General features: G+C 40.2%; 1 protein-coding gene across 1 annotated transcript in view; it reads right to left on the bottom strand.

Annotated features, from left to right (window-relative positions):
• The window catches only part of yjefn3 (YjeF N-terminal domain containing 3), a 71628-nt gene that overhangs the window by 20278 nt on the left and 25710 nt on the right, over nucleotides 1–25640 (bottom strand). The window contains exon 2 of the mRNA XM_079574703.1: nucleotides 406–514. Coding sequence (XP_079430829.1) covers nucleotides 406–514 — 109 coding nt within the window. The remainder of the gene's footprint in view (nucleotides 1–405; nucleotides 515–25640) is intronic.

Raw genomic sequence — 25640 nt, 5'->3', positions numbered from 1 at the left:
TTTATTATATTATCAGAAATATTTTAGTTTGTAAAGTCTTCCCGATACACATACTTATTAATAATAATGAATTTAAACATTATTATTAATATGTTCAAATGCATAATTTAAACCTATTAAAAATGCATTTATTTAATATGTTAATTACATCATTTGATTAGCGGTTGCTGATTCACACATATTGGTGACGTCTAAAATGTGTAATTAAAGCTGAACTGTTCGACTCAAAAAAGGCGATGCATTGTTTTATCTAACCATAACACCACCTTTCATTGCACATATATCCTTTTATTTTACCAAAAGCCTGCACTGAATAATACAAATACATGCCAGAATATGCTTCGCTTGCCCTTTTTGTGCTGCTTGTCACAACAAAAGCAAAGTGTCCCGGCCCTGTGCCCTGACCTTGGTGATGGCGAGAGCGCAGGCCTGTCCCCAGATCTCTATGAGCTGCTGCTGCCCAAACCTGTAGTCCTTCAGCAGCTCCGTCTCGATGGCTGCGGCCTCCCCTTTGCTGCAACACAGAAACACACACAAAGAGTTGAGACATAACAGTTTGCACTATATATATATATATGGCAAAATTACTGTTATTGCATTATTATGTGATGCAAGACCCCTAAGCCACAGTCTATCGCAATGTCACTGAGATCCACCGGAAACTTCCTTTTTATCGATGCATAATCAGTTTTTTTCTCATAATGTGCATGTTGTAATTGTTTCTCATCAATGGAAAACTTTATTTCTGTAATACTGTGGGTGGTGCTATGAAAGTAACAGGCTTCCAAAAAACTCCCTCTGACCTGTCACTCTCAGCTCTCTATTGATATGAATAGAACCGTTTCGCAGCCTACACACACATTAATAACGTTGTAAAGCACCCACTCCTGCCTCAAAATATAAGTACATGCACAATAGTGATTTGCATAATGACAGGGAGGAGGAGTTTCCCGGAGAGATTTTTAGGTCAGGACATTCATATATTCACTGCTATAAAAGAACCACACTAAAGCCTATGGGTCCAATGCAAATGCAAAAAGCACAGCACAGCTATAATGTATAATAAATTACAAGCCAGGGACATTATGTTTACCATCTACTGTTTATAATAAATAATTCACTCGATGGAGCTCCCAGCATGGAAGATGGTTTCATGTCGTAGCCAACAGCTTACATGACTTGAAAGCAACGTCGACGTACAACCCAAACCGAGCACAGGAAAAGTGTGAAAATACATATCGATGATTACAATCTTACAAGTTCCGTGTTCCTGCTGTGAAATGGCAACCAGGTCGTTTTACACTTCAAAGCAAAGCAGCACATTTAAGCAAGTGATCACATATACGGTCATTTTATCTTACACATTTGTAGATGCTAAATTGTGTACGTGCATTTCTATTTATTTTTTTATAGATATGCCAACTCAAAAAGCAAGAAGGTCAAGTGCAGAAGAGGAGAAGTAGAAGTAATGTATATTTACTACTACGCTACAGACATCTAGTGGCTTTGTACAGTACAACAGCTTGATTCAAAGTGGATGATGCAAGAATGATTGTTGAAAAGAAACTTCAGTAGATACTTCATTTGCCCGTACAACTGTTAGGGGTAATCTTGGTGCCCGATGGATTTGAACCAGAGACGCTAACCCAGATGTAAAGACTGTTACTGCAATGATGCGACACAGAAAATGTAAAACAAACCTGGCAGATTATTGGCTGGCTTATTATTCTCTACTCCATCTTTTGTTTCCAATTCATGACATTTTTCATCAGAACTTTAATTACATACTGCCACTAAGCATCAAAACAGCAACAAAACAAAGGCGGGCGTAAAAGAGTGCGCCTGCTATTAATGGAAGCAGCAAATTGAATAACAAAGCCATTGCCACAGTTGTTCTATGTTTGTGTTTTCTATGTTGCATCATACAACACATGCTTTGTTCATATCACAGCCTTGTCTAGAAGATCCTCCTGCACAATTCATGGGAACATGACAGCCACATGAAGGAAAGATTTTCATGGCGTGCTATGGATATTTAAAGGAACAGGCCACCGTTTTTCCACACTGAGATATGTTCTTACCTGAGCTTAGACAAGTTGATGTGTACCTGCTTGGTCTTTGTGCGTGCGCTCAGTCACGCACAAAGACCAAAGATGTTGTTAGCATTTAGCCTCTCCCAGCATATTCCTATAGCTCCAAACGGGGGTGAAGTTGGAAGCTACCACGCTCTTCCACGGGTATACACAAAGACCAGACAGGTACGTATCATCTCGTCTACGCTCAGGTAAGAACATGTCTCAGTATGGAAAAATGGTGGCCTGTTCCTTTAAGTGTCCCATCACTACTTTGTGGATGGCATTGAAATAAAATAATAATAAAACAATGATTGCAAATAAATTGTTGTTCTGACTCTGTGTAGTCATTTTGTTTACAGTATGTTCTCTGTGTCAGGATGCTGTAGTATGGTTGGGCTCCTGGCATTTACCCACAGCAGCTGTCACCCAGGGCTCACCTCAGGGAGGTTTCCTGACAAGACGCTCTTTGGAAAGTTCACTTTGGTCCACTGGGTTTTCTCTCACTGTTGGCCACACTGGAGCAGTTTATAGTTAATCAATGAGGTAATGATGGCTGCCTTTGGCGAGGCTTTAAAAACACAAAATGAGAATGCAAATGTGTTGCTGCGGTCTGTGGAGGCTTGCAAAGAGGCAGAACATTCTAGATAAATTTCCAGAAAGTTGCCGGGAACTTTCACTGGAAACTGTAGCTCAGAAATATAAAACTGTCAAAACATATAAACATGATATTTTTGCATGCTTTGTTGAATTGTGCCTGGATAAAGGACTTTAATATTTTTCTGTAAAGGTGAATCCTTCAGCTGTGTCAATGCCATGTTCATTCCCATTAATTCAGTTCCCTTGTAAAATTTCCAACATTGAAAATGCCCGGAATGTTGACTCCCTAGTGGAGGCACATGGCTGCAGGGGTCCAAAGCTGAGTGTTGCTGTATGGTGCTATAATATTGATCTGCCGCCTCAGTGACAGGACAAAGTGCTCTGTGCAACTGTTCTACACAACTAGAGGTGGAAACAAACTAGAAATGCTGCCAGTATGCACTCCAGCATGCATTAGTCTTCATCTGATATTATATTATGGAAATCTATGGAGTTGTTTCAGTCAACACTAACGGGAAGATCATATTTTATTCAACATTTAAATATAAGATTTAAATTAGCATTGATATGTCAAGGAGTTTGAATTAGAAAAAAGCTCAAATGGTGAAATGAAGATGAGATTTTACATGTTAAAATATATTGTGTCATGATTATTTTTAACAATATCAACACATGCAGTAAAAGACATTATCATGCCAGTCGGTTCCAGTGTGCCTGTGCCTCAGCGTGTGCTGAGATAGTCTGTACATGTTTCTATTGACTGGAGTGTGACCGGTGCTCCTGCTGCCCCGGGAGCAGCCGACAGCAGTGCGTCCCCCCGAGACTCTCCTGATTTCCCAAAGCCACATCCAGAGCTGGTCCCACGGCCCCTCACACTTATTATTTTGTACGGCTCCTCTGTGATCACTGCAGCTAATGAAACTGTTTACTTTATCGCTCATATAAGATACAATGGAACTTTAATGGGGCCTGTAGGGAAATTTGGGCAAAGCTGTTCACGGAGCGATTGAAATAGATATAAAAAGAGGTTTTAAATGAGACAGATGTGGAAGAAGAATGTGCTGAATAAATGTAAATAATATAAACATATGCAAAACAGGCACTACTGTAGTAAATGTGAGTTTGTGTGATAAAAAGTCTTAAATGAACAGATGACTACAAACATGAGGATAATGTTAAGAAAGCGAAACCTTCTGCCAAAGAATGGAGCGTTATCGTAGGGATGCACCGATCCGATATAGGAGCCGATACTGAAAAACATACGATATTGAGTATCAGCTCCAAATATCCGATACTGAACAAATACCAGGTTTGGCACTCACCACTTTAAAACACAACACTAAATCTAAGTGAATATGGGCATGCTGTATGTCATTGGAAAGTGAAGAATTCAAGTGAGAATTCAATCGCTGTGGTTAGCATCAGTATGCTAAAGCTAGTGTTAGCATGCTAATGCTAACAGAAGCTAATCAAGGCTGGGTCAGAAACTATGACAGAATTACCTTAAGTAACCTAAAAATTAAAATCGACCACTGCTGAAGCCAAGTGTTTGTATTTTAGTTTAAGAAATAACTGATTTAACATATTTGTAATGATCAGATCACTTCATGTGAGTTGTTTATATTCATTTATTATACGGCTCTTCACAACACAAGTACAACGCTCAATTGACTTGAATGGGATTTTCCAACGTTCTACCGGTCATTGTTTTCTGATAGGGGACCTCTCGTACGTGCTTGTAATACAGGTCTTTCATATCACTCCGCACATAGTAGTAGAAGACGCTGTCTCTGTCCCCGTCCCTGCGAGAGAAGTTGGGGTACGTAATATCATTGCAAGAAAATATGACTTTATTGATTGTAAAATGGAGAAAAGAGTCAATTCAAAATTTCACTCAGAGAAAGTCACTTTTAAGAAAGTGGTGTTGGTAAATGTCGGGTATCAGCAAATACTCAAAACCAAGTATCGGTATCGTAACAAAAAATCTGGATCGGTGCAGTGGGTTTTCAAGGACTACAGTGCTAGTTTCACACTCAAAATCTCCCATATAAATTCATAAAATTACCTGGAGAATATCCTGTGGAAGGTGCATGTGTTTGTGGAGGGAAAACAGTTTTATAACAACCAAAAATATTTCGCCCTTGCTTTTGAAAAGGAGTACTGATTACAACAGAATGACCTTGCTGAGTGGCTAAACTGAAAACAGAAAACCCTGACCTGACTTTTCTGCCACAAAAACAACTCCCTCTCCTCTACCCGGCCCACACAGATAACCATTGTGTCAGGATGCTCTCCTCGCAGCACCATCAGAGATCATAAATGTAGCTTTTTGCATATTGGACTGTAAACTTCCTTCGTATTATGTTTTTGACCAGATTTTTAGGAAATGTGCAGAGTATCATTTTCAGTGCAAAGTTTCCATTCATAAAATCAACATCCCTCTCATTTTGTTTACAGTTTGTGCTTCCTTATGCAAACCTCTTAACCCCCACCTGAACCGAGCACATTTTCTCCAGTTTGGCATTACCCAAATCTAAAAGGTTCTTGAAAAAAAACAGTGTCAAAATAGCGACGAAAACGAGACTGAAAACGTAACAAAAAAGTGTCATCAAAGCGGGAAACGTAACACGACAAAAATGCAATGACTAAAAAAAAAAGCAAATAAAAATACAACGCTTTCAAATGAGGCGTTACACTGTTGCTCTCCAGTCCAGATGATTTTAGATTTGGGTAAAGCCAGACTGGAGAAAATGCACTTGGTTAAGGTGGGAGGTGAGAGGGTAAAAAGCTATTGCAATGTTGGACATAACAACAAGGCTGCACGTTCTGTTTGCGATTTTACCTTCATGTATTGTGAATGCAACTATACTGGAAGTTTCAGTTCACTCTGCAAATTTGAATCATGTTCAGGAGCATCCGCGTACATTAGAGAAAGAGTATTCCAAGAATCTCAGGCATTTCCGAACATGTTTACAGAGGTCTAAACGACAGAGCTCAGATTCTGATTCAGAAAACTTTATTGGTCCCAAAGGGCAATTATTTTGTAGCAAACTTCAGAACAGAACATTGGTCAACACATTTGCAAAAAGGTCTCTTCAGAATTCAACAGTTCAATGACAGAGGGGACAAAGGTACATATACATATAAAAGCGATGTCCCGGAGGCATTAGCGAAAACTCTGAGGACAGAGCATGGAGAGGCTGACCCAAGATACATTTAGCGCCTGCTCCTCCCATAGAGACTGTAGGTCTCTTTGTTTAACTCCAGTGATTTTAGAGCAGATTCTGACAATGTTTTGCAGGTTATTTTTTATCTTTGAAACCTTGAACCTCTTGAACCAGCAAACAAATAAAAAAGTTAACAGACTCTGAAACAGCAGTTAAAGTTGCAGAGAATCCTTTTATGTACATTAAAAGTTCAGTTTCCTTAAAAGATAGATTCTCTGCTGACCGAGTCTGTATTTGCATCAAACCACTTGTTGTCAATCCAAGAACCGAGATATTTGTACTTCTCCACCACTTCAACCACTTCGCCATGAATGACACTGCTGCATAGAAGGGGCAATGTGGAGCGTCTCAGCGTATCAGCTAGCCTGCTTTAAAGGGACTATACAAAGTATAAAAATGTTAAATTATTTTCCTTCCCCTACATGTTCCAGCCATGTCCTAATGTGTAGAATGAGCCCAGACCTATTCGCCACAACTGCCTCTAAAATCCTGCACTGTCAATTAAAAAAGGTGTTAATTCGGGTCCGAATCGCCGTCATGCACGAGCTTAATATAGAAGCTGCAGCTACGCATAAGGCCTGAGGTGGCAGTAGTGAGCATAAAATCACAAACTTGCATCTAGCCCCTTTAAAAACAGTCTAACACACTCTGACACATTTAAAATAAATTATATTTGAGCAGCATCAGCTTCGTGGTTGTATAAGCTATGCAGTGGCGGAGTGATCTGCAAGAAAATAGTCCCTCAAAATGCGATCATTCATGTGAGGCAAGGTCAGTTATATTCCAAAAATTATTCTATCGACACAGACATTTATATCGTTAGTCTGGTGTTATACAGTAAGTGATTTGCCTCAGGTGCACTGTGGAGTGCGTAAGACTGTTTTTAACGCAGGCTAGCTGATACTGTAGAGATGCACAAGCCTTGCACTAGCCTAGCACCACGAAACTCTTCAAATATGCATGAATCACAAAAAAAATATCTCCAGAAATCAACAAAACTCTGGATAATTAGGAAATGAGGCTCTATGTCAAAAATCCTGAAACATCCCTTTAACATTATGGCATTTAACTCCGTATAACGCTATCATCGCTCATAACATAATGTATCACTGCAGCATATGCCACACCATTCCTGATGTAGCGCCACCAAAATAGACCCGCTTGTCTTGCTACACAGCTTTCTCCCACCTGGTCTAATTTCCACTTCTCTGCTGTGCTCCGTCGCTGATTAAAATAACTGGGGGTTCATTTACACACAGCACGAAGCACCAGTGTAATGAGAAACCAAATTCTGAGACGCAGCTATAGTCGGGGAGAAAATACAAATATTTCTCATCAGTTGTAACTCGCTCCACTTTTGTATGTCGAGGAGGTCGTGGCAGGAGGGGCGGTGAACGAGTTGTTTTGCTTTCATTTAGTCGGTAATTAGAGAGCGTCCAACGCAGGAGAGCGTCCGCCGTGCCAATATTCATCCGCCCCCTGATACTTCACAATTGTTAATGACACTCCAGGCCTTTTTAAACACAAATAAGCTAGTACATCATTGGAACAAGAAGAGGACCCCACTTACATGTAGTAATCTGCGGCATTAACATTACAATAGCTGTTGTTGCCCTCAAAATACAAAACAGTAGTGACGCAACGTTCCATGCTGAAACTGAAATTCCTAATGACTGTTTTAAACATGGATCTGTTTTGAAAAGCAGGAATATGTACTTACACAAAACAATGATCAAAGCAAGTCAGAGCAAACCGCAACGTACCACAAAACAGTCTACAGTAAATAATAGAAAACTAAAAACAAAAATCAATCACTGGTCGGCTTTTGGAAACCATTCGACAAAATTTCAACTGATTTATTGCGATGCATTTTGTTGTATGGTATTGTCTTGGAACCCCATATTGCAAAGGGCTATAGGCACATGTGTCCCCACCTGATTTCTTAAGGTGTTATTACGCTTACTTACAATATAGTACCCCTTCTTATCCGCTTAGAAAATCAACATGTTTAATTTTGTTTAACTATACTTGGATCATTTAATAACTCATGGAACCGTATTTAAATAGGGGAAACGTGGAAGAGTTTGGTCGCTTCTAACTTCACCCTTGTGTAGGTCCATAGAGGAGAGGAGGAGAGGCTAAATGCTAACAACATCTTCAGTCTTTTTGCATGACTGAGCGCACGCGTAAAGACCAGACAGATACGCATCAACTCGTCTAAGCTCAGGTAACAACATATCTCTGTATGGAAAAATGGTGGACTATTCCTTTAAATCTGAAAGTTACAACTTCCTCATTGTTTCGACCTGTGACCACTCAAACTTAAGCCGTCTGTGTCTTACACCCAAGAGTAACTTTTAAGGTCAGTCTGGGGTAGGCACAAGTCCCAGATTTAACATGACATGTGTGGGAAGCGGCTCACAGACGCCCGAGGAGATGGCACTTACCATGGGGGTGTGACAGGCTTCGGCACGGCCCAGGACCACGAGCTGGCCATGGGCCACAGCTAGAGGAGACTGTCAGCCACGAGAGAGAGGAGGGAGAGCAGTCTGTGGCAGCGGCCCATGGATAAGCCCAGGGCCCTGGAGGAAATTTCAAGACTTTGCTAAGAACAACTAAATGCTTCCTCGAGCACTTAAAAAGTAAAGTGCTGCAAAAACAGCTTTTTTTTGTTACAATCTCTAGCAACGACAGCTCAGGAAACTCTTGACAAACAACAAGACGCATGGGAGACAACTCATACCTTGGCTTACAAGCGAGCAGGCAGGTCCTGTTTTGTTACTGGCTTTCTCAGGGAGAAAAGCATGCTGAGCAGATGGCAACAGTTGCTATGGACAATGACCGTGTTGAGGCTGGGTTTTGCGAAAGGTCAATTAGGACACATTCAAGAGAACTGCACACCCTCCTTTGTATTTTACTGTAGTTTTTCATACAAAGTAGTACATTGGCACAAAGTACAGAACATCTCTAAAAGCGTTTCCCATGAGTCACTACTTTGAGCAGATAAACAAGGTTGTTCCACTGACATTTCAATGTGTGACAGGGAATTTACAATATACAGCCAGCCTTGCAGCACAATGAAATCTCAGGCTAGAAACTCCATATAGCCTTGAAATGTGAAATTCTGATTACATGCTTCTTTTTAATTGAGGTTAGAAATTTACAATAAAAATGTGATTAGTTTGTGACAAAAAAATAGTAATAGATGGAAGAGCTCCATGAGTTTACAATATGAGGCTTCTTGGAATATGGATATTCCTAATATCGCAATAATTTGGGTGACATATTGTGCAGCCCTATACATCAAGATATATTTCAAGAACTGGTTTGAAATACTAATACATTCAAAGTCATACGATAGCTCTGGTCAGGTGAATTTCCCATAATGATTTTCTTCTCATTCATTCGCCCTCACTGATCGAATTGCTGTGGGCCTGTCTGCTTTCTCATCCCCATCACTGCTGCTGTCTTATCAATCATACCTGTTTACAGCCTGTGTTTCCTGCCTCCATCCGTCCCTGTCCCTCGGTGTGACTGGTGAGCTTGGTGGATGTGGCTTGTTCTCAGACGGGGGATTAGGGAGGGGTGCAGACGGGGAATGGAGGGCCGCAGATGGACCAGGAGGACATATAGACACTTGGGGACATGACTCACCACAACTCATTTCAGCGGCTCTTATCTTGTCTTTGGGGACTCCACCCATGAACGTGTATAGAAAAACACGAGCCTCTGCTGTGTGGGATGTGCTTTTCAAATGGATAATCTTGTCTTGTTTGGTTATTGGGAGTGGGGACACCGTTTTTTGTTTTTTTTTGCTTGAAGTGAAAGCATTGAGGTGTGAGAGTTTTGAGAAATCCAATAACATTTCATACTGAAAGCGATGTGATGAGACAGTGTCTGGGTTTAATTGTGTGAAAGGAATTAGGTGCACAAGGTTATCTCGCAGCAAAATCCCCCAAAATGCAATGGAAAGAAAATCTGTACATTTTACAAAAATGGATGATTATGTCGCATTATTTTTCTCATACAGTAGATTAAGGCCTTTATTGCACAGCAGTCATGCACTGTAGAGTGTACAGGTGGAAAATATACTTTTAAAAAGGCAATGTCTTTAAACCTTATTATTAATTGTCAGTGAGAGTAAATGCTACTCTGACAGAAAAGACAAAGGGAGAGAGGGATATTGTACATCTAATTACACAATGGAGATATTTTTTCACTGTTTTACTGCTTCTTCTTTGTGATTCCATTAGTGTGTATTGAGGCCTCTGACCCAGTGCAGGAAAGTTGTGGTTTTCTGGCCAGAGACACCAGGGGGAGATGGAAGACCCCCCAATTATCCCATCAACACGTGTATTACCCCAAGAGGGACTATGAAAAGGATTTATTAAGGTAAACAAGTTACTTATTACTGCTTTAAATGTTACAGCTACAATGATTAAAGCTTCAGTCTTAGATGGTAAAAAACAGTGTTTAAAAAAACTAAGAAGTAATGGCAATTTGTTAGTTTGTAATAAACTGAACAAAAAAAAAACATTTAATTGTAAATCTAAATACTGGTACTTTTACGTTTTTATGGAAGAAATCTGGCAACTACAGAAGCCAGTTTTTCCCTGTGAAATCTATAGAATCATTTTTACTGTATAAAAAAGTTATCTTGTGGCAAAGAACACCAAAGCATACATGAAAGGTTCAAGAGGTACAAGAGACAATAAAGAGAAATTGATTCTAGTCTAAAAGATGTTGGTGTTTGAATAGAGTACAGCTACAGCTGCTGCTTGTGCAAGACACGTCACATAACTGACCTGCCAGTGTATCTATATACACATGTTACAGGTACACACTGTACACTAACACTGTAACTGGAGGTAGTTGGAGCTGCACCTTTTTGCCAGCCAGTCTGATATATACAGTAGAGCAGCAACAAGAGTAGCTTGTTATCACAGAATGTGGAGTCAATGAATAATGCTCAGAATTGTATACTGAGAGAGGTCTGTGGGTTTCCCTGACCATGTGCCTATAAAACACTGCTGTTTACTATGAAAATACTGATGACTAAAACATATTTGCTATGAGTAGGTTTGTCCATTAACAGACTACAGAGGAAAATGAGTGAAGTGGCTGATTCATAACTTCATTAAAGAGCAAACAGTTGATTAAGCGACAACAGATGAGCCTTGAAATGCTGATTTAACGCAGAGATGGAGATAATAATGATGTGCTTATCTTATCAACACATCATTGTGCCCACAAATGATCTACAGTCATTGGCTGCTTGGTACAAATGTTTCCACTTAATAATAACCCAAATAAAAGTGATTCATATTCATTTGTGCTTGTGTGGGTCAAAATAGCACATTTTGATTACCATTATTGAATGCAGGGTCAACATTGCTGTCCATGTTGCTCAATATCAGTTTTTGATTCAATTTGATCTTTTTTTCATCATTAGAAACAAATAACATTGGATTCTACCAACTGGGTTCATAACAAAAAAAACTCCTTTTCCTTTTTTTCCTCAACGTCCAACTCCACTCCAAACAACAAGTGGCTGTAGAGGTGATTATAAAGTACCATGAACTGAAACAGACCATAGGTTTGCCATGCCCGATCCGAGGAGCAGAGGTTTTCAAAGTCATCAACAGGACTGTGTTGTTTGAGTTGGGGACGTTTCATTCTGAACTTGTTTCAAGTACCCCCTGCGAGGCCCCCATACCCCTGATTGGTAAACACTGGCTTATAGTACATAAAGGACACAAGAGACAAGAGAGCTCCCCTTCTGGAACCGCCACCTTAACGGCTTCGTGCGCTGGTACGGTCTCCCATGGCAAACAGGTCCTAGGTGACGGGTCAGACAAAGACTGGTTCAGAAGCCCCTTATGAGAGACCAACAGGCCCGGTTTGAATCGTGAGGCCGTCCTTCTGTGAACCCACCACCTGCAGGAGGAACCATAAGGGGCTGGTGCAATGTGATACGACCCGGCAAAGGAAAAGTGGAAGAAGATGGATGGATGGATGGATGGATGGATGGATGGATGGATGGATGGAGACAAGAGAGCTAATGTTGCTAATCCGAGCAAATAAAACTTGTGCATGAACAATTTAATTCCAATACAAATTTACCAGTGAACATGCAGTTTTGACATTTCTGTCACACAATCATATGCCTGAGGCCATTGAAATCTCTAGAAACGCTTTCCTCAAACCTGTATAACACAAATTCATTCTTCATTTTTGACATTCGCTCCAGGCAACAGTTTGATAGAACATTTTGTTTCCTCTACAGTATTACCATTAGGGGGTATGAGACAAAGAGCTCAGCAAATGCAATTTGGAAACGATGAAAAAACGTTTGAAACCCTTTTGCCTCAGACTATATAGCTCTCTATAAAGCACCACAGCACAGTGAAGAAATACAATGTTTCTTTCGGCCATTTAGTACAATACCTTTCAGTAAGTTTAAAGCCACAGCTGCAGAACAGTTTTATTTGGCTGCATCATTGCGTTGCAAGAGCAATTTGGCTGCAGTGAAAGTCAAAACATTAAAAAACTACAACAAACATGGCCCACACGGATGAGGAGCTCAAGACTTCCTGTTTGGCGACTTGTAGTCAAACAAAGCAGTAAGATCCATAGAGACAAGCAGGTGATGTCCCATTATCAGTAAAGTAACTAAGCAGGTCTGAGGAGAGGCAAGCGGCAAGGCAATAAAAACATCCATATAAAAATTGCGTTTTGCAACATGAAATTAATGTCATGTTGACCTTCTGTAATCCATTATTGGGCAAACTTTCATCATTCCCCTGAAGTTTAACCCATGAACCCCCCTTTATGGAACCCTTTATGGTGATATGGTGATTTCAATATGGTTGCAGTTTCCCTGTTGATACGCCTGGAGCTCCCCACGTATCCGAGGAGAACGTGCTATATCTGAACACATTTCATAGTCAGTTAGTCGCCTGGAGTGAAGCCACAGGACGTCCTGCAGCCTCCAGCAGAGCACCAATGTTAAAGGAAGTAACTCACAGAAAAACATGTGCAAGTATCAAAGGCAATACATGAGAAAGAGCCTTGGAAACACATTTTTCAAATCCTTATCATTGTTTTACTTTAGTGAGAGTTTCTGCTTCATGAAATTGTACCACTTTTGCCAAGCAGCCATTTGGGCAGCAGGCTTCGCTACCAGATCTGACAACATTACAAATTTGCAAACATGCAAGTGAAATGTTGCAAAAAGTCTCTGGATAAAACGTCTTTGGTGATCTGAATAAGACAGCCTGCCTGTGTCCCACACTGAATGATAAGAAAAACATGCAACTTCTGACGCAAAGACCACAGATGGGAAGAAAAAAACGATCATGAAAAGAAATGCAAAATAGTGTGCACATTTTAGATTTCAAACATTGGCATCAAAGTACCCCTGATGTGGACGCAGCAACCCGCTGTGAGATTACATGTCAGTGCAGATTTGAAGCGATGACACAATATAGTGCGGTAAGAAAAAATGCAGTGTTACACATCCTGTGCTGGAAACAAAGGCAGAGTAGCTTATTCATTGTTTCCAGCTTTAACACTCCTGAATTCAAACACACAACAAAAGTATTGTTTGGCTGTTGATCAGTTTGAGGTCTCTTTTGTTGTGGGCTTGTGATATTTATCTGAATATGTTAATTATGTTTTTGTAAACCCACCTCTGCAGGTCTCTTGTATATCATTTTATTCTTGTTATGTTCTTTTAACTTGTTTATTTATGCTCATGTTCTACTTAAAGCAATATTTTTCAACCACTGTGCCGCGGCACTCTAGTGTTGGTGTGCTGTGGAAATTATTTCACCTTGGTCTAAAAGATATGTTTTTTTAAAACAAATTCATTATCATCCGCAAATAATGTACCATTTTCGAGTGTCTGTGCTGTCTAGTGATCAGCAGAGTAATAACCATGTAATACTCTTCCATATCAGTAAGTGGCCACAGGTAGCTCATTTCTTTGAGACAAGAGAATTAGTGATGCATGGATGCGACATGTGGCGGTGACAGTGGCATTGTGGCTAGGCAGACTAGACTTCCTACTCAAGATTTGATGAGAACATCTTTATATTGTCAATATAGGCTACAGAGTTTCATTTTATAACATGTTCTGCTGGTGGTGGGCCTCGTGATTTTTTCAAGGAAAAAAAAAAGTGCCTTGGTTCAAAAAAGGTCTTAGCTTAGCTTAGCCGAGTTGATGCATAGCTGTCTGGTCTTTACGTGTGCGCTCAGTCGCGTAAACAGAGCGCAGACGGCGTTAGCATTTAGCCTCTCCATGCTAAAGGCCATACAGCTATAGCTGCTATACATATCAACTCGTCTAAGCTAAGAACATATCTCAGTATTTAAAAACAGTGGTCTATTCCTTTAACTACCTACGATATAAAGTCGCATCAAGTGCCCTTCAAGGGAAAGAGCCTCCGAAACACATCTCACTAATACTACACAATTGTCTACAAGGCCGTTCCCTGCAATAACATCTCACACCACTGTTATTATGTTCCTCTTGCTTGCAGCATTGGACCCAATCACAACAGTTGCGTGTCCTCACCTGCCCCAACTCCTAGTAATACCCAAAATAAATACTAATACAATTGCTTCAATAGCGTTTACCTAACCCACCAACAATATTATGACATTTGAGGTGGACACAACAATGAGCCTGGCATTTCCAATCCACTGCCGATGACTCAGGAGGGCATTGTCTGTGCCGATTACTGTAAAATGTGCAGTGAAATGAAACATACCTGAGCTTTCGCAAATCAAATATTTGGATTCATTAGTATACAGTGAATGATTTGATGTGAGTGAAATATTTCATACGTAACTGAGCTAAAACCTTAGTGCATATGACACTTTAGACACAAGTTTTGCTAACATAGATTTTGCTCAAGATTGCACCCAGCTTTCTTTAGTTTGGCCATTTTTGTGATGTTTATAGCTTCACTTCCTGATTGGACACTGACAGGAAATGACATAAAAGAGGGTAAAAAATGTCAAACTGTTGCCGTGCAACCATGTTAAAGCAGACTACTGGGGGGTCTTTCATCTCCCCCCGGTGTCTCTGGCCAGAAGACTAAAATTGCAACTTTGCTGCCACTGGGTAGGTGTCACCAAAGAAGCTAGCAGGCTAACGCTAAGCTAACTTTGGGCTAGTGCCACTTTGAGTGAAAAAAAATATCTCCATTGTGTAATTGAATAAACAAGTAAAATGTCAAGTAAAAAATCGCAATATGCTTTGACACCTGCAGTAGCGCTTATGGCCTCTAGGGACATGAGTTACTTAGTGCTGCTTTAAGTCAATGGGAAATGAGTCAAACTCCTATGGAACTTTACCTCAGCAGCTTAAAAATTAAAATAAAATATAACTTTTCTGCCCAACATTTCTTCATTAAAATTGCCGCTTCACTGAAATAAAATGATAAATATGCAACTGATGAACTTGCTTCTACCTACCTACCTACCTACCTACCTACCTACCTACCTACTTGTTTAAACCCATACTATTGTAGTACCCACCAAAAATGAATGTTGATCATGAAATCGTCACCTTGAAATGAATACTTACGATGCTACAGTTCATAAACAGAGCAAACTAAGAGCAATTTTCTGGATTAAGACAAAAAGGACACACAGCTGAGGGCATTTTTATCATCGATTGTGGAGCAACTGTGAACATTGTCCCCCTGTTGTTTCCATAGCAACAACCGCCACAGATATAGCGTAACTTAACAAGATGGCAAGCAACAATAACCGTAAATAGCAGGGGGGGCAAAAAGGCGAAGATTTGGTGATGGGCCGAAAAAGATCAGGTGCGTCACATAAACAGTCTCAGCTGGCCCTGTCTCCAGCCTGTGTCTCCATATGCTCCCATTCGCCGCGCCCAGCAAGAGCTCCTCCACGCTGCTCAATCCTGATCAAATCACAACGCCATGATTCACTTTGTTTTGAGCCTCCTTCGGGCCGTCATTAAAAAGATAGGGGATGCGCATGTGAGTGTGTGTGCGCGTGTGAGCATGTGTGGTATCGTTCTTTCAAATCAGGTATAATCCGTTTAACTGTCTACTCTTGGCGCTCATTTCCGGTGTGAGGGGAGACTCTCTCAAGATAATGCCAATCAGTGGCTCCTCGAAGGCTCTCAATGGCCGTCTACCTATAATATACGGTGAGGTCCGGAAGAGGCAGAACTGTAATACTGGAAACAGAGAACTTCATAGGCAGATCTCTGTCTGCAATCAAGAGTACAAGAATCCAGAAGTTGGCAGGGCTGCACAATATCTCACAATCTCAACATTCATATAGCAAAGAGCCAACATCTTACAGGTGAATTTTTATTTCCCCCTTACAAAAACTAGTCTGGTTTTGATTATGATCTTCCAAATGCATTAGTTATAAAATGCTACAACAATATCGATATCGGAGCTGATACTGGAAAAAGTACGATATCGGGTATCGGTTACAAATATCGGATACTGATTAAATTGAAATTATTTTGTTTTTGAGGAAATTTTTGGTCTTGTACAGAGAGATCATGGACCCAGTGACTGATAGTAATGATATTTTTTTTAATTCATATATTTTATTTTTAGCTACGATTTGTGAAAGTGTAATGCTGTTAATAGGAAAAACTGTCTCCTGCCCCCCGCTGGGTCCGATGACATCATCACATTCTAGAGCCAGCAACCCAGCAATAACAGTTTTGGCTCTCAACGCCTTAAAAAACACAACTTTTACCACCTAAATCTAAGTGAATATGGACATGCTGTATATCATTTTGAGGCTCGGAACCCAATCGTTGAGTTAGTAAGCTTAAGCTAGCGGGAGCATGCTAGTGCTCACAGAAATTAATCAAGAACATAGAAATACCTAAAGTCGCCTAATAAAATATAATCAGCCATTGCTGAAGCCAAGTGTTTGTATTTTAGTTTAAAAAATAACTGATCTAACATATTTGTAATGATCAGACCACTTCATGTAAGTTGTTTATATAATGTAACTTAAAGCCTGTCATTTACCCAAGGAGTTTATTTCAAATAGTGCAGAAAAGTCCAGTGACCCTTGTTAAATGTTTATCCAAGAGTTTATCAATAGATATAATTGATAATTGATCTGTAACATCATGACAATCAAATGGCTTGTGATGGAAAATGGAGAAAAGAGTCGATTAGATTTTTCACTTAGAGAGAGACACTTTTAAGAAAGTCTCTTAGTATCGGTAAATATTGGATATCGACAGATACTCAAACCCCAGAATCGGTATCGGTAGCAAAAAAGCTGGATCTCTAATCACTGTAGTCTACAGTTAGTGAATAAGCCACCCTCAGTCCATTGTTAATTTAAGGTCTATGTTTCTAACTGACAGAGAAGTACTTCCTGTTTATCACCAAACATGAATTTCACCTGTCTGCCTCACTGTGCGCCATTTTAACAACTCACCATTGCTGTAATTCATTTAACAAATGCTAGACTTCTATAGTGTTTCCAAAAATGAGACGCATCATTTTCAGAAATGAAAATGAAATTAAATCTTATATAAACAAGTGTGTGACAAAAATAATATTAACAAAATATAACCATACATTTAAACATGGCTCTGTTCCATTATTCAGATTTTGTAGCTGAAAAATAAAAATAGACATTTTGATTGAAATGACTCTAAATAATAATAAGGCTAAATAATTGGCTTTGATCAGAAAATGACTTGCTGATTCTGATTAGATTTGGATTAACTTAATGGAACGATACTGATTTTTCTTGCCTCTGACTTTGTTTTTGGTCTCATTTCAAGTGAATTCCTTTAAGCAAATTAATGCTTGTACCAGTTCAACCCTGCTAACCCTGCTTCTAAGCCATTTTCCAAAGATAAGATCACATTTTGTCCATTTAGACAAGATAGTAGTTGTTCTAAAAATACCATAAAAAGTTCTGGGAAAGTTGGACTTGTTCGTATTTCTGAAGGTGACCTACTTTCTTTGCTGCTCATCAGTTTCCTCTTGAATATTGTAATTTTACATTGTCCAGCCCTAGTAGTTGGAAACTCAATGTGACTGACAGACCAATGGGGTCTTTCTGAGTGCGCTGCGACTGAGCCTTGTCGCTACTGTGGTCCAACCTGACCAGCATGTTTTTGTAGGTGGGGGAAACTGTAGTACCCGGAGGGAACCTGCAGGCTGCCTTCAGTACTCCTCTAAACCTCTGAAACGGTGCAGTGCCTCCAGAGTTTTTCTCTGTTTCAGAGCGTGGTGTCCTGCACTGGTCAGCTCTTTAGGATGTGAGATTCATTAAATAATTGTGATGTCAAGGGAAAACTGTGTGGCAATACATTGAGAAAAGGATATATTGTCCCAGCGTAGATCTTAGTGAGTCTATCATTACATTTTGCAGAGTAGAGTCCATAAAATGGGCAAAAAAAAATCCATTCAATTTAGATTCGCCAACTAACCTACAATGATGAAAACACTTTTCAGTTTTGCCTTACTGTGTGTAACAAATGTACAAAGGCTTTTACAACAGCCATCCATCTGTGACTTCTACTGTATCGGCTAATGGATCCAGAGGGCACAATAAAGGTTTGTTATTTCCCAGTAAAGCAACATAACAAACTGGGCAAATGCCTCATAGAAAAGCCATTTTAACCTCTGCCACCGCCCTCTCTCTGCTGCAAAAGCCACAGGCTAGCCAAATTTGCGAGCTGTGTTGTCACATTGCATTCGTTCCCGCCAAGGCTCTTGTCCTGCAGGTACAGTATCCAGAGCAGAGGGGCTAATGCAATTCAAAAACGCCAACGGGCAGGACACATAGTGCTTCGATGACCTATGCACCACTGAGAGACCTGAAGTTTAATAAACACAATGTACATGTACTCAAAAAGCCTGCAGAAAAAAGTCTTTATCTACAGTTACAAAAGCTTTGTCAACCAAAATGTCCTTGAGCAGATTAGTATCCAGGTGAATCCCTCAGACTCAGAGCAAACCGTTTTCAGCTTGATCTTAGTTTTCAATGGTTCACAGGAGCGAGTTTCTCTCCATAGTTAGTCCCATAGCAACAAAGATAGAAGATACTGAGAGAACATTATTTTTAGACAAAATCAAAATACCTTTCACCACAAATTCCTTGCTGACTTTATCTTGAAGGGAGTCAGAGGGACGGATTCAGGCTTGTCTTTTGACACCTGCTGCCTATTATTACAACAGGTGAGGACCCACGCGGCCATCGCACCTCTCTCCACTGTGCCCTGCCGCCTACTGCCTGTCAAACTAATCATCTGAACAACACGGTTATACAACTCACCTCGCTCACCTCTCTGTGCCCATAGCAGACAAATGTAACCTCTGTGCTCCCTTCAAAGATTTTATTGAGAGTAAAACTGAGGCACTTAAACGGTCGCTCCAACATGCCGGTGAGTCTGGAGTCGAGATTTATCCTCTGCGGGATATCACTGATTTTTACCACGGTAGTTTGTCACTGGTAGCTTAACTGACTCTGCAATCAATTAAAGAATAGCCAAGAATAAATCACAGCATCGCGCCGAAAATGAGACTTCGTAACATGATTAATGGTGGTACTCGTAAGGAAAGGAAACGACAACCTTTTATTTTTTTTGTATATCTCAACATTTAAAACGTTTTTGACTCTAGTATAATAGAGCTGTACAGAGCATCGCCGAAGTATTGACAAAGCAATATTGTGTGACCCAATCACAGCAAGTTACAATAAAATCACTTCACAAGCTTGAAACAAAAATGTATGGCAACTTGAAAAATGTGCAAAATTTCAGTTTCAGTCATAATTATCAAAATATTCAAGATAGTCATCAAATAAAAAACATATCATGCAGACTCAGACCTATAGACCATGAAATACGTCTTTAGTTAAATGAGCTACCTAAAATGTATTCTTGTATTATATCATTACAAGTTTATACAGTAAAAATAGCTGGCATAGCATTCTCAAAATCCTACGCTTTAAATTTATTTACACACATTTCTACAGATGATGGACCATATTTATTTATACATAAAGAAGATAACAGAGGTCAATGTACAATGCAAAACGCTATAAGAAATATATGGGTCAACAGCGCCTTGTTAATATGTTTGTTAATTTCTGCACTGTGTGTGGTTTGTTCAGTAATGACTTCTTCCACTGGCCTGTGTGCTGTTTTCTAATGACAAACTCCACCGTGTGAAGCTAAACTGGCCTGAGGGGAACAAAAACCTCACATATGCAAAGAGCCGTGGTAAAATTGGCGATGGGGAGTGAAAACAAAAGCGCAGCAGATGCATTGTGTTCATTTCGGTCCAGTCCTGTTTAAGAATTGCCACTTTCCTCTTTTATTGACGAAAGCGTTACAAATAGATCACCAAGTTGCGAGGAGAAGAAGCCAGATTAGTCTTTTGTGTCAAGCAGTGAATCAATCGGGCATTACTTTTCTGCAGGGGCTTCTTAGCTCACAATGACGCACCTTCGCAGAACAATGAAATGCAACTATACGGTTATTTTGATCGCCATTATTCATGTCATCACCCTTAAGACCAAAGTCGATTTCGAGTATCTACAAACTTTTAATGCTTTGTAGAACAGGTATAAAATGTGAAGATGTTGGGGCTTAAAATGCGCCCTTGGGCCTTCATTTGAAGACTGACTGTGTGGGACACCGAGGTGTGATGTATGAGGCAGAAGGTGTAAGGATTGCAGTGAAAGTGCCCAGAAGCCTTGGCTACAATCGGGCTGAAACAGGTCAGTTTGGGTGCAAATTGAGCCCGGTGAGGATAACCTAGAGAGCTAAATAAGCTGAACTGAACTGAAAATGTAAGACTTTGTACATGTAATACTCTCCAGTGGAAGAAGAGTATTTCCCCACCCTTCTTCCTCTTCATCCTGACCTATTTCTTCTGGCCTTGTTCGCTGACACACAACAAACTGCCCACACCTTATTATTAGGATTGGGGAACGGGAACATAAAAAGGTACCAGAAAAAAATTGGTAGACGTTTTGATGCCTGTTGGGTCTTGAGGCAGCATAAAAGGAAGTTACTTGGTTGTCTCAAATAAATGATAAGCATGAACATTATCTTCTTTTTCTTTATGGTCATTGACAATCATTAAAGGAACAGGCCACGTTTTTTCCATATGGAGATATGTTCTTACCTGGGCTTAAATGAGTTTATGCGTACCTGTCTGCTCTTTACGCGTGCGCTCAGACACGCAAAAAGACCAAAGATGTTGTTAGCATTTAGCCTCTCCTCCTCTCCTCTATGGGGCCAAACGGGGGTGAAGTTAGAAGCGACCAAGGTCTTCCACGTTTTCCCTATTTAAATACGCTTACGTGAGTAGTTACACGATCCAAGGATAGTTACACAAAATTAATAATGTCGATTTTCTAAGTGGATGAAACGGGGCACTATATTGTAAGGCGTAATAACACCTTAGGAGCACTTCGACGTCCGCGCAGTGAGTGCTCCTAAGGTGTTTAATTTTTATTTTGTGTAACTATACTTGGATCGTGTAACTACTTACGTAAGCGTATTTAAATAGGGAAAACGTGGAAGAGCTTGGTTGCTTCTAACTTCACCCCCGTTTGGCCCCATAGAAGAGAGGAGGAGAGGCTAAATGCTAAAAACATCTTTGGTCTTTTAGCGTGACTGAGCGCACGCACAAAGACCAGAAAGGTACGCATCAACTCGTCTAAGCTCAGGTAAGAACATATCTCATTATGGAAAAACAGTGGCCTTCCTTTAAGGCATTGTGGGTACAAAACCAAGCCCAGTTAAAGTACTGGTGCAGAAAGAAATTGAAAGATACAAGGCCTTATTTAGTATTGTCCCCATTTTATAGCTACAAATCAATTCATGTTCCTGAAATACTGCAGCTCCTGTACAACAAAATATGCCAACGTGCGACACGACCTCATAAAGTCATATCCACACGAACAGTTTGCGCTTTGATCTTCAGTCGACACCAAATCTCCTGCTTCAGACGGATCACAGCGTGCTTCTTCCATTTGATTTCTATGACGCCCTTTACTCTGCATTTATTGCGTTTTTTAACTCCAGTGGCAGCCCTAAGGTAATCTGCCAGTTCAAATGAGCAAATGTGAGATTTTGCAGAACCTTATGAGATTGTGTGGAGCCCTTTGCAGTGGACAGAAATGGCAGACCTTTGCTTTATTGTTTTGCTTGTCATCTATGGGCTCATGTGCATGCTTTTGATCTTTCAGAATAATAATAAGAAACATCTACACAGACATTAGAAACCAAGCAGAACATCACAGCATGGACAGGGATAATGCCCACAGCAACAAGTACCACCGTTGGGTTAGAGAAGCCATAGAGATGTGGAGAAGTGTTCTCCAGACACAGGCAACTTTCTCACACCTGGGATACAGTTCTGAAGAAGTCGAACTAAAGTTGAAAGCTGACCAGACACATCACAGCAACATGACACCTCTGAGGAAGGCCGCAGAGTGTGGCCGAAGCATGTAAAGGCAAAACAAAACACTGGCTGTGAGAATTCATTGCTTTACATTCTTTACATAATGAGGCGTTATATAAAAAAATATCGAAAAAGATCTTCTCACAGTTATTCTGTAAAATGTATTTTAACACTAACTAAGCATTTCTTAAAGGTCCTATATCATGCAAAATCGACTTTTTAGAGCTTTTAGCCATGTTGTTATGCTATTTCCTTATCAAAAACACCCCCAGAGTGGTTTGTGGCTTCATTCACGCAGCTCTCAGTAATCCTCCTGAATCCTGCTCTCTGAGCAGCTGCTCCTCCCTCTCCTCGTGAACGACTGACGTGTTCAGTTGTGTCGTCACAGCGGAACGGAAGTGCTCGACGTCTGTAATGTAATGTCTTAATTCTATGCTTACGGACGGATTTTAATTTGTAAAACAGCTTTTTAATTATTTCTGTTATAAGAGAGAAACAAAGAGAAAAAAAAAAGTGAAAAAAAAAAAAAAAAGGATGTGCCCGAGGTGCTTCCAGGTCAGCTGTGGCCAAAACAAACACATCCCTGAGCGTCTGAACAGATCAGTCATGTTTGAGCTGCAGCTGTGAAGATGGAGCTCGTTGTCATTTATTCTGGACACCTGTTCTTTATTCTTACCTAACGATAATGTCACGGACGGAGAAAAAGAAGCGCGTTTGGCTACGAGGATGGGAGTTTATTCAACTTTTTTCAAGAAGAGGCCACTCTCTCAGAAGCTGTTTTTTTTCTCCGGGATTCGGCGACTATCATCAAAATGGTGTTTTTCTGTGACTGTCACTGATGGATGTTTGGTGAACCTTCGCCAGAACCAAAGTGGATTAACTTTTATAACTAACGCGAGTCCCATAATGTAAACAGCGATGGAGCAGAGCGGTGAGTCAGTCCAAACGCGGGTTAGCTTGTGTGTTAGCATATTAGCATGTGTGTTAGCCATTTTTTGAAGCTGTGTTGCAGATGTCAACTCCGTATAACTGCATCGTGAAGTAACTTCACTTATTGTTGTTTATTTATATTACATTAAAGTATGTGCGGAGAGAGGGGGCGGAGTTAACTGAATCAAAGCGTTTTGTCTTCCGGGTTTGAAAAATACCTCCAGAAAACACTTATATTTATCACAAAAAAGAGTGCTCCATAATGGTTGAGGTACAATATATCATATACATGCCTATACTTAACTTTGGAATGGCTAAAATAGCATGATATAGATCCTTTAATACACTATTTGTCGTTGCGGAACTAAAACAAGATTCCCACATAAGAAGAAATTCTTAACAACACAAACTGGTATATAGTACCTTCGCTTCATCACATTTGGATTAGTGTAAATTAATGCATGACACATAATCCAGGAAGTGTTTTGCATACTAATATTCCTGGAGGACTGCTTTATATTCATACAGACAGTGAAAACCACAAATGGAAAGGACAATGGTTCAATACAAGGCTTATGATTAACTTTTGCCCTGTGGCTATTGAGCTCTGTTGTTGCTATGTAAAATGACCGTCAATATGCAATTACTTTGTTAACAAAAGTCATTGGGTTAAGCGTGAATGAGCCAGAACAATCTTGACGTCGGGGTTATGTGCCGCACCTATATCACCTGATGGAAATTAATACAGTAGCTCTATAAAGCAATCACCGGGAAGCCGTGAATTAGCTTTACCTTGAAGGAAGATTGCTCTGCCTTCATCGGCTGCTGTCACTTCACTTTTCCATCAAGTCCGTCCATCAGCTGTCACCATCTCTGGTTATCTAACATTAGTCTTTTCTCCTGTTGGGCTCCAAGCACTTCAGTTTACTGACCTTGTAACAATCAGTGAATTTGGAGTGCGCATAATCGTGATTCAAAGTCATACATGATGTGAAATCTCCTTTGTTCTCGCTTTTAATTCCAGCATGTTTCAATAATCCTGCAAGCCCACATTTTTGTCCTGTTGCTCACCCTGCTACATAAGATGACAGAAGATATGACGACGTTTAGAGCAATGCTTCACTTGGTATCGGGACCCACCATCACCATAAGACGACGAGCCATGTGTTATATAATGTAACATGTAAAACTATGGTTAAATGTGCTCAATTACTCAGAAGCCCACCAGTTGAGAACGACTGATTTAGAGGAGGAGCAGCAAATATCTTTCGAGTCCACTCTAATACAATATTTTCAATACACTTGACACCCTCTATTATCTCTCAAACCCACTCTCGTCCGCTCCCTGCAGTTGAGTTGCGCATCGAACAAACTGTGACATGTGATGCCCATATTCCGCTTAGACCCCATGGGAAACACAGAGTGGCCTGAAAAAAGAACAGCAAATAACATGCTCTTCACTGTTAGCAGCAGCTCTCTCTGCTCCAATCAATGCTCGCTCACAGTGATAGATGGTCGGGCCTGATTAAACACTGCTACCCTGCTGTTACCATACGCCGTAGCGCAGAGGTGCTCTCACTACCTTATCAGGCTAACTTGACATGGTCTTTTGTGTGGAAGTCCTGACGAAGACTTAATTATACTGTGTCGCCTTCCTCCGCCAGTCACAAGAGTTTCATTTCATCGTAATAACGTTCATAACTTGACTTTACTTCAATTTCATAAATGAAGGAACAAGTTGTGCAATAAACGCAAACATAGCACACCATGCTCCTCAAATGTCAGGCTTTATTGTTCTCCTCTAATTGGAAACGTTTCGCAGGGTTTTCATTTATGCTTATGAGAAACACAGTCACCGAAGTTCAATATAACCGTGTGCCCAAGCAGCCAGTTGATTAAATTTAGGACTAAAGTTAGAAGCAATATAATCTGATGTATTGCAAGTGAACTAAGACACAAGGAATCCATTTCTGTTGCTGTGCGTTATCACAGCAATCAGAGAGAATAAAACGAAAAGCGTTGACCCTTATGTGAACGCAGACTGAAGTTTTGTTGCAGCAAACTACAACTTAATGATTGTAGTAAAAGCAACATAGAAAAGGAAGGAAATAATAGAAAGTAATTTACAAGAGAAAGCTGCAGCAATCAGCAACAGCATATTCTAAATACATTGTAAGGTGGTGGAAGAAGAAGAAGAAGAAGCAGAAGAAGAGGCACAAGCAGAAGCAGAAGAAGAAGCAGAAGCAGGAGAAGAAGCAAGAGAAGAAGAAGAAGCACAAGAAGAAGCACAAGAAGAAGCAGGAGACGAAGCAGGAGAAGAAAAAGCAGAAGAAGCAGAAGAAGGAGAGGAA

Source organism: Gobius niger (genome assembly GCF_951799975.1).
Source record: "Gobius niger genome assembly, chromosome: 17".
NCBI classification, from domain to species: domain Eukaryota; kingdom Metazoa; phylum Chordata; class Actinopteri; order Gobiiformes; family Gobiidae; genus Gobius; species Gobius niger.
The sequence above is the reverse complement of the archived record's forward strand: the minus strand, read 5'-3'. Positions and strand labels throughout refer to the sequence as shown.